We start from the raw sequence: 10,765 nt of genomic DNA, 5'->3' as shown, positions 1-10,765 counted from the left end.
TGTTGGTGAACAAGAAGCTCAACATGACCCAGCAATGTGCACTTGCAGCCCAGAAAGCCAACTGTATCCTGGGCTGGATCAAGAGAATCATGGCCAGCAGACTGAGGGAGGTGATTCTGCCCCTCTGCTCCACTCTGGTGAGACCCTCCCTGCAGTACTGTGTCCAGCTCTGGGACCCTCAACATAAGAAGGACATGGACCTGTTGGAGAGAGTCCAAAGGGCTGCAAAGACAATCAGAGGGCTGGAGCACCTCCCCTATGAAGGCAGGCTGAGAGAGTTGGGGTTGTTCAGCCTGGAGAAGAGAAGGCTCTGGGGAGACCATATAGCCACCTTCCAGTACCTGAAGGGGGCTTATAAGAATGAGGGAGAGGGACTCTTTTAGTAGGGCCTGTAGCGATAGAACAAGGGGGAATGGTTTTGAACCGAAAGAGGGTAGATTTAGATTAGATATTAGGAAGAAATTCTTTACTGTGTGGGTGGTGAGACACTGGCACAGGTTACCCAGAGAAGCTTTGGATGCCCCATCCCTGGAAGTGTTCAAGGCCAGGCTGGATGGGGCTTTAAGCAACCTGGTCTAAAGATGTTCCTCCTCATGGAAGGGGAGTTGGAACTAGATGATCTTTAAGGTCCCGTCCAACCCAAATCATTCTATGATTCTGTGAGTCTATGAAACTGTTCTTTGTTAATTAGCTTTACCTCCAAAAGACTCAGAACAAACTGAAAGCACATCATGTTACTCATATTCTGCAACTCAGTAATGTCCAGGATCTTTCATCGTTGAAGTAACAAACCTGGGATTTGCCAATGTCTGGTTAGCCTTTACACCATTCCCTGCCAGTGCCAGAGAGGATCTTGAAGTTTGTTATAAGGCCTTCCTGCTGTTTCTTTTAAACAAATCTGTCTTGTGATTGAGCTTCTTCCCTTGGGAGGAAAGTTACACCTTCCTCTTGTGGATCTGCCAAGAAATTTCAGCATCTCAGGCTTCTGAGAGGTCAGTGAATGCTAGACTAGGTGACAGAAATTTTTCTAATATTGAACTAGCCTGCCACATGCTTTTCTAGGATTATTTGGACAAAATTCACAGTCTGCTTTTGATTTTCCAAAACCACATGTGTGTTCTTGTGAAAGTGTTCGGGATGCTTTCAGCTTTGATAATTTAATGTAGTTTTTGACAAAATAGTGAACAGGGGGAGAAGTAGTGATTGTTGTGAGTCACAAGTATGTGCAATTTGGACAAGAACTTTAGTTGTTCTTGAATGTGTATTCACCTAAAAAGGGGCTCAGCCTTTGGACTTGGATGTGAAGAAAGCACTTGAGAGTGATCCTGATGGGTAGGGTGTATGTGCTTGAGTCTTACCGATGCACTGCAAATCCTTCCACTCCCTGCCAACAGTGCTGGCTTTCTTAACTCTATTTTTTTTGTCCTGCCACTTACCAGTGCTCCCTGGAGCAATGGATATTTAGCAGAGAATATTGTATGTTTTCCCTGCTCGTGTACAAACTCTGATTCCAGGAAAATACAGTGTCTTTTCATGTCAAGAGTCAACTGAGAAGTCAGTCCTTTGTTGGTTTTGGTTTGTTTGTGGTTGGTTTTTTTTTTAAATTGTGCATGTTGTGCTGATACAATGTTAACAAAGCTAAAGGAATGTGATTAGTTTCAGTACCTGTGAAGCTGGAGGGAAAAAAAAAAAAAAAAAAAAAAAAGGGGTGTGAAAGGTTGAGATTCCAGATACTGGTGAACATAGAATTTTTAAAAACTGTACACTGCTAAATGTGACCTAGTTGGTATAGCACAGAACTGGGAGCCAGATCTGGAATCTAACACTAAGTGTGTCATTAGGCAGATAATTTAATTCACCTCCTTTCTCTGTAAGATGGGGATAACAATAATCATTCTTATGAATTGCTTTATGTTGTGTACGTGAAAGATGATGAGTATTATAGCCACTAATTAAACATTATTTTAATCTTAATATTTCCTTTTTCTTTTAAACTTTTATAAGTTCTTATGCTGTCTAATACCAGGGAGGAAAAGAAGCATGCATGCGAGGCAGCTGCTAAGAATTTTTCCCAGAAGATATTTAATATTAAGTTGGGATTGAGTCATCTGTTTCAGATAAAGAGACAATGCAAGAAATAATATGGAAGAGCAGAGATTTTGAGTAAAATATATTCAAAGGAAAATCAGTGCATCTGATGCACCTGTGCCTTCAAACTACCTCCCACCTTCCCTGTACTCTCAGTCCAAAAATTGGAAACGGGCATTGTGATTTCTGTGCAGTTTAATTAAAGCAAATGCAACAGTATCCCTTAAAAAATAGGTACAGCTGTAAATTACAGATTCTTACTGGTGCTTTTTCAGTCTCAGCTCTCCTGGCATGCACCGAGGCTGCTTCCTCTGCACTGCCAGCCAGCCTGGCAGAAGGGAGCACTGGACAGTTGCAGGGCCACTGGGGTGGCAGCTGAATTCCAAGCTGAAGCCTGCAGTGCAGCTGGGCATTAGTACTGGCCCTAGTAATTATGATATGGTTCAATGTATTTATCACTGTAAAGCACTTTGTCATTCCCTTCTCTCTGTAAAGCTTCCCAAGTAAACTACCTGTCAGTGAAAGTTCGTAGCGTCTTCCCTAACCATCTCTCTTCACAGCTGTCAGAAACTAACGGCTGTTCTCCAAACACTAGACTTTGGCAGTAGAGGTTTGTGCCTGAAATCAGAACAGTAGTTCTGAAGCAAATTCCTGACTCCAGTGAAAACAGGAATTTCACCAATTTTTTAAAGAGATCATATGTCAGCCTTGTCATCTCATAAGAGGAAGATAGCAGCCTGTCTTGTCTCTCATCTCTTCTAAGAAGCGTAAGAAGGCAAAATTGAACATTTCTTGCTTCCCAGTATCTAATGCCCTAAATAGCATAATTACCTAACTGCAGTTGTCCAAAAAATGGAAATGACATTTTCCAGTTTCATTTGCAGAGGAACTTGTGCTGCAACATATGTTTCTAGTGCTTCTTCTTACTCTTATTTCCTAAGCACAAATTATCAGAATAAAATTTACAGCTGCAGTTTTCTAATGAGAATATAAGAGACACAGCCAAGTTATTCCAGGCTGTCTCTGTTGTCCAGCAAACTTGGACACGTAAACTGAGGAGTAGCTTAAAACCTGTATGTCTGCTTTGGTGTGGCTGGAGATGGATCTATTTCATAAGCAAGTGAAAAAATATTTTAGGTGTTTTAAATAATTGGCAAAGCTGAAAGGGGTTCTATAAATGCAATGTTGGGGAAAAAAAAAAATCAGTGGACTTTGAATTTTAGAAGGCATGATTCTATGTCATGTGGTAGTTTCCCTGACTCACACCACTAAGGTGACTAGCATTATGCCTCTGGTTGCAGCAGAGGTAGAATATGTCTCACTTCGTATAACATGTAGGTCACAAACTGCCAATACAACAAATATGCATTTAATGAATTTCATCCACCAGCAGGCATCTTGTTGTCTAGGTCTGTTCTGCATGGAATGGAGAGAAACATCCCCAGATACTAAAATAGGTGTCTACAATGAGTGGGACAAATTATCCCTGAGAGATGCCTGATCTTCTGTTGCAGCACAAGCAAACCAGTAGGCTGCAACAAGGCTTTACTGTTGGTCAGGTTCTACTGTCTGTGCTGTTTCTCTGTCCTCCTCCATCCAACCCCCTCTCCCACAATCCTCAGTGCTAGTTAACCACTTAGAGGGAATGAGCTACACCTGCACATCATCCATGTCAATCAACCCAGTGCCGCTGAGGCAAGGCCACAGCTGCATGTTATCAATGCTAATCAACCCACTGCCTTCATTCCTCTACAATTCCCCCTTTTTGTTTTTAACCAAAAGGGCCATGTCTATCATCTATTGTAGGGCCCTTGGCAGGATATGTGGAAAGGCTGTTCAGGTTGAGTTAAAAAGGCACAAAGCTACATCTGATTCAGCCTCCGCATCAGGGTCACCCAGATATTCTGACTCCCCTCTCAAGGGTTCTGTGGAACAGCCGGTATCTCATGTCCTCTTGTCAATTCTAGGATCTAAAACAGGCTTAACACACCTAGCTGGAAGCCACCACGGCCCTGCACCTGTGGAGACACAAGCATACCCTCGTCCCCAGGTAATTAAATCCCACAGGCCTGTCCATTTTCCCGTTTGTAGATCTCACATTAAAACCTTTGCTCAGATAGGAGGATCACCTCCCTGCAAAGACAAGAAATGTGAGATAATCACAGGATATTCTTTCCCAGCCGGCACAGTCAAATAATTCAATGTATACACAGCTTTCCATAGACAAGCATGTGGAGTCTCAGAACCCATTCCCCCTTTTTGTTTTTCAAGAAGTAGCTTTAAAGTATGATGAACACATTCCACAGTGGCTTGGCCAGTTGGGGAATGCGGGTTGCCAGTAACATGTTCCACCCCCCAAGAGGCAAGGAACTTGGCCATGTGTGCAGATGAATATGCCGGTCCATTGTCTGTCTTGAGATGCTTCGGAACCCCCAGAGCAGCCCAATCCTGTCGAAGATGTAAAATGGCATCCAGAGCCTTCTCCCCAGTGTGGGCCGATGCCCATACAACTTTTGAGAAGGTATCAACGGAGACATGAACATACTGTAAATGACCGAAAGAAGGCACATATGTGACATCATTTTGCCACAGATCCAAGGACGGATATCCACATGGATTGACCCCTCGTGGAAATGTTAGTCCAGGACCCAATTGCTGACACTCTGGACAAGTGGCGATGATGGATTTTGCATCCACAGAAGATATTTTAAATTGATGGACCGGTGCCTGAGCCCCCAAAGATAAAATTGATGAGACATGAGGGCCTGTTATATCAGATACAGCACTGGAGGAGTCCAAGCAGGAGCTGCAAAAGCATCAACACAGGCATTTCCTTCACAGATGAATCCTGGCAATCCAGTGTGACTGCGGACATGCAGGATGTAATATCTATGTGTACGTTGACTCACTATTACCCATAATGTTTTTAATAAAAAAAATAGTTCTTCTGAATTTACCTCCTTAAGCAGCACACTGTCAATGTGTTGCGCAACATCTGCAACATAAAGAGTCTGTAACAATGTTTACAGCACATAGAGAAAACGTTTTAAAGGCAACAATGGCAGCACTAAGTTCAACCAATTGAGGTGATCCCTGTGTCAAGTGCATCAATTCTTGCTGTTGCTTCCCATCATGCCAAGTGACCACTGCCTTTCCTGATTTCCCAGAACCATCTGTAAAGACCGTAAGGCCTTGCACTGGGCTATCTGCTACCAGCAGCTTTTGAAGTATTTATATGTCCGAATAAGTTTATAATAATTTATGACTGGAAAGATGATAGGATATTTGTCCTTGAATCCTTCCAGAGCCAACTGAAGTGGTAAACTGTTTGCCAAGCACCAGCTTATATAATCACATCCAGTGGGAATTATAAAGTAATTGGGATCTTGGCCCAAGAGCTGAATGCACCGTGTGTGTCCTTTGGTGATGATTTTTGATACTATTTCAATCTGAGTGCTTACTTTCTTCCGTGGTTGTACAGATAAAAATAACCACTCTAAGACATGTAGCAGATCTTGCTGGCACTCATTCCATTGGCCCAACAATCCCATGGGATGATAGTTAGCAATGGCAACATATGAACATAAATATTGGAGTTTCTAAGTCTACACCGTGTACCCTTTTTTGTTGCAGACCATCAGCCACCCTCTCTAGGGCTAAGCTGGCTTCCTTAGTGATCAGGGAGACATTAAATCAGTGTCACCCTTAATAGATCAAAGAGTGGTTTCAATTGTTCTGTTGTAAGGCCCAAGTATGGCCTTACCCAATTTATGGTCCCTAATAATTTTTGCAAATCATTTAGGGTTCTGACATTTACTCAGTGCTGGATAGACTATGGCTCGAGCATCCGATCTAGGACTTTAACTCCCAAGTAATTCCACGGGGCTTGTTGAATCTTTTCTGGTGCTATACATAGCTCAAAGGTGGCCAACAACTGCTGCAAAACTGGATACAATTGCTGAAGTTCAGCCTTATTTGCAGCTGGTACAAGAATATCATCCATATAATGATAACAATATACTTGTGGAAATTGTTCCTGTACAGGTGACAATGCCTTTTCTACATACCATTGACATATAGTAGGACTATTTTTCATACCCTGCAGCAACACCGTCCATTGGTATCGCTTACAAGGAGTCATATTGTTTCTGCTAGGTATTGAAAAAGCAAATTTACATTTATCAGCTTCATATAAAGGAATACTAAAAAAGTAATCTTTTAAATCAATTACCAAAATGTCCCAGTTTCGCGGGATCATCACTGGGGAAGGCATGCCCGATTGCAGGGCTACCATTCCCTCCATTACATCATTAACTTTCCTTAAATCTTGTAACAAACACCATTTGCCTGATTTCTTTTTTATCACAAACACAGGGGTATTCCAAGGACTATGGGAAGGTTCTAGGTATCCTTGTGCTAATTGTTCTTTGACTAATTGTTGGAGGGCTACACATTTTTCCTCAGGAAGGGGCCACTGTTCCACCCAAACAGGGGTATCTGTCTTCCAAGTCAAAGGCAGAGTAGGTCTTCGTATTCGCTCCATCAGTGGCCCCTATTAAAAATCATTCTGGGTACCAATAATAACTCCTCATTGTCCCAAAAAGTCCCATCCCTCCCCACAAATTCATAGGGATGGATTGTTGCCGTCTGGCCCTGAGGGTTTTGAGCTTGCACCATACGCTGACTTTGGAAACTGTGTCACACCACCCACTCCCGCCAATATGGAACCTGCAGAACAGACAGGCCAAGAGCAAGGCCAGATGTGCGCAGATATAATAGTTACATCTGCTCCCATGTCAATCATTCTGGTCACCTGTGTTACAGGAGTCCCTTTGGCAAAGGTGATTTTACAGGTTAGAGCTGGTTGAGCCTTTTGTACACTTTGAGTCCAGAAAATTTGTGATGTTCCTGTCAAACCAAACCCTTCATTGCCCCGGACTTCGTCATGGGCATAATGAACTTGCGCCTGGAAAGGAATTAATTGTGCAATCTGGCTACCTTCAGGAATTGACACAGGGGAAATGGGGGGCCACACGATTGCTTGAATCTGACCCATATAATCAGCATCAATGACTCCTGGTAAGACAAACAAACCTTGTAATGTTACAATAGAACGTCCAAGCAACAGTGCACTCATTTTATTGCCGATGGGTCCCTCAGCATTCAGTGGGACCTTATGTACTATATCATCCTCTATTGTGATGGCGGCTGCTGGGGTAACATCCAATCTGGCGCTCCCTGAAGTTTGGGTTGTGAGTCGGCTGCATAAGCCTGGAATTGTTGTGGAAGATTCATTTGTATCATCCTACAGTTCCTCCCCGTTTCCCTGCTTTCTGTTGCCACCTACAAGTAACTGTCCTTGAGTGTTAAATCTAGGTCTACAGTATTTTGCAAAATGCCCTGGTTTGTTACATCGACGGCATACCAAACCAGAGCCATCAGTCCTTCCCGGCCTCAATTGCTTTGGACAGTCCTTCTTTAGGCGACCTTCTTGCCCACATGTGTAACAATGGTGGACAACCCTGACTGTATCAGCAAAGATCTTTGCCAGACGCTCCATTTGGAAGGCAGTGGTTCCTACCTTCCCACCTACATCCATTAATTCTATTAAAGTGGGATTACAATTCACCATGCCTGCAATCGCCTTTCTGCAATCCTCATTTGCATTGTCCTTAGCTAACTGAAGTAACAATGCTTCCTTAGCTGCCCCATTCTGTATTTGCTTGTCCAAGGCGTCTCTCGACCTATCCAGGAATGACACGTATCCCTCATTTGGGCCTTGTTTTATTGTGGTCCATGACTGTTGTGGAATGCCATGATTCGGAACTTGCAATAAAGCTTGGAGAGCCCTGCTGCAGGACTAAAGGATGTAAGCGAGCTTGTAACTGAGGAGAGTTAACTGGAGCCTACCCCATCAATTGTGGAATCCCTGCCCCAAAACGTGGATCATCCTGGGGGTATTCTAAATTCATCAATGATTGCTCATTTGCCAAGCACCTCCAATTTGACTCAAACATTAACATTCGCATAGGGGTCAATATAATTTGCACAATTGAACGTCAATCATAAGCAGTAAGCTTTGCTGTGAAAATACTATGTAACAATGATTGAGCATAGGGTGAGCCTATTCCGTACTGTATACAGGTTGATCTTAACTCTTCTATCACTCCCCAGTTGAAAGGTTCCCACTCAGGGGGAGCATTACCATCCTTTCGAAGCACTGAGCAAGCTAACACCCTGCCCCCCATGGCAGTTGCAGCATTGATATCCTCTTCCGTGGGTGCTTGCTCCTGCATCTTTTTCCAGAATTTGGCAGGATCTGGTCCCGATGCTGTCATTTGGACTGGTTGTTGAACATGACCTGAGGTCTCCTCCGATAAACCTATCACAGATGGCTTGGGATCACAGACAGGCAACAGGACAATGACCGGATCTCCCTGCTGCCCCAAAGGGAACTGACTCTGCCCACTTGACCTGGCACCATTCTGCTCCTCCTGCCAGCCCTGACTGCGTGAATCAGGTGGTGGCAGAGAATCCAATGGTGCCAAAGGTACCTTATTGGGCATCATCTCTGCAAACAGGGATGTGGCTATTTCAACTGCAGCCTTTGTCTCCTTGTCTGCTTCTGATTGTTCTAGTAAACCTAAGACCAATCTCCAGGTTGTCAATGACGTTGTAGCAATTTTGTCCCCTCTCATGGCAGCCCCCAAAAAGTAACAATCCAGCACTTTGCAGTCTCTGAATGCTGGAGACATCTTTTACCATAAGAGGCAAATTATTCCTTTTATACCACCCTAGCAGAGTTCTTATTGCCATCTCATACTTTATGCCTTTATTTTCAAATATGTCTATTAGCATTGTTAATATAGGGTTTATTTCTCTGTCCACATCTGATTGTTCTAGTGAATCTATGATCAATCTCCATGTTGTTAACGAAGCTGTGGCAATTTTGTCTCCCCTCAAGGCTGCCTCAAAAAGTACCTTTCCAATGCTTTGCCATGTCTGAATGCTGAAAACCATTTTCACTGTAACTGGCAAATCATACTTTTTACACCACACTAGCAGAATTCTTATTGCCATTTTGCCATATTTTACACCTCTTTTTTCAAATATATCCATAAGCATTGCAAATATAGAATTTGTCTCCCTGTCCACATTTAATTGTTCTAGTAAGTCTGAGACTAATCTCCATGTTGTTAGCAATGTTGTTGCAATTTTATCGCCCCTCAAGGCAGCCTCAAAAAGAAATTTTCCAGCATTCTGCCACATCTGAACACTGAAGAAATTTTTCAGCATAACTAGCACATCATTTACTTTGCACCATCCTAGCAAAGTTCTTGTTGCCTTCTTATTATACTTTACACTTCTTTTTTGAAATATATCTATAAGCATTGTTAAAGTGGAATTTTATTCTTCTGTACCCATATCAATTAGTCCCATCTACATTGGGTACCAAAATTTTCAATTTGAGTTAAGATGGACAACAAATACTGCAATACACCCATATCGACTGGTTGTAACAGCTCATCTCGCGTGGTGTCTGTTATGGGTTGCAGGTTCTCCCACTTGTCCCAGCTATGTTGGGCACCAGTTGTTGTAGTCAGAGACCAACTCAATCAGCCTCACACAGGGCACCAATTGTTGCAGCACAAACAAACCAGTAGGCTGCAACCAGGCTTCACCATTGGTCAAATTCTACTGTCTGTGCCCTATCTCCCTCCACCAGAGAGCAGACCACACCCAACACACACCCCCACACTCCTCAGGGCTATTTAACTACTTATCAGGAATGAGCTACAGCTGCACATCATCCATGTCAATCAACCCACTGCCTCTGCGGCAAGGCCACAGCTGCATGTTATCAATGCTAATCAACCCACCGCCTTCATTCCTCTACAATCTTCCTCATTTGCTGTAGAGGTCCTTGATTATTGACTTGGGTTCCACCTTTTCTGTTAAGAGTAAACGCTGAACTAGATGCAAACATAAGGTGGGATGATGTCTGTGCTACTATTTGGTTTACACATTGTTGCCCAAATTAGGTAGGCATTTAAATTTTTTCTTTATTAAGAGCTACTGTGAGTGAATGCTTGTACAAGGTACTAATGAGCTAATAAGCAGTACAGTGTATGTTCAGGGTTCACAGTTTTCCCATGGTACAAATGACCTTATGAACATTAGAAGAATGATGTCTAAAGAGGGGAATCACAGGAATTGGTTGTGGCCATAAAGGATTTTTTAAAGAGGTGAAAAAATGAAAGTTTTATTCTTGAAGTTCATTATTTTATCAGACTGCTTTAAACACATCTATTGTTTGTACAGGAAGAATGCAAAATAATAATTTATGAACAAAGACTATAGAAAACACCAGATAAGTTATAAAGGGTTCAGGTTGCTTACATTTGACTATTCCATAGCACAGTGTGTTAGACACACTACAGTGCAAAGGAAAGAATGATCCCTTTTCTAGGTTTACCATTGTAAACTATATGCTTGCTCCCCAAATAGATTTTGTGTAGACTCTTTCAAAGTTAGCCAAAAGCGAGCAGTGAAATTGGAGACTTAACTAGCAATAGAAACATTGCTTTATAAGCAGACTGTTAGCATGAGAAAACAGGATGTGCTGTAATTGTTAGGACTTCATGAGCAGGTCATAGCAACCAATGGCTTAAGAAAT

At 42.6% G+C, this 10,765-nt stretch overlaps 1 protein-coding gene across 1 annotated transcript; it reads right to left on the bottom strand.

Moving 5' to 3' along the window:
- Positions 1–250: 250 nt before the first annotated feature.
- LOC130143742 (uncharacterized) lies at positions 251–9,757 on the bottom strand. The gene is made up of 2 exons (XM_056326613.1): positions 8,294–9,757; positions 251–7,359 (listed from the first exon to the last, which is right to left on the bottom strand). Exons 1-2 carry the CDS (start codon positions 8,841–8,843, stop codon positions 6,713–6,715), a joined length of 1,197 nt encoding a protein of 398 aa, XP_056182588.1. The 5' UTR covers positions 8,844–9,757; the 3' UTR covers positions 251–6,712.
- Between the last annotated feature and the right edge of the window lie 1,008 nt (positions 9,758–10,765).

The sequence above is a fragment of the Falco biarmicus genome, chromosome 1, assembly GCF_023638135.1.
Source record: "Falco biarmicus isolate bFalBia1 chromosome 1, bFalBia1.pri, whole genome shotgun sequence".
NCBI lineage: Eukaryota > Metazoa > Chordata > Aves > Falconiformes > Falconidae > Falco > Falco biarmicus.
The sequence above is the reverse complement of the archived record's forward strand: the minus strand, read 5'-3'. Positions and strand labels throughout refer to the sequence as shown.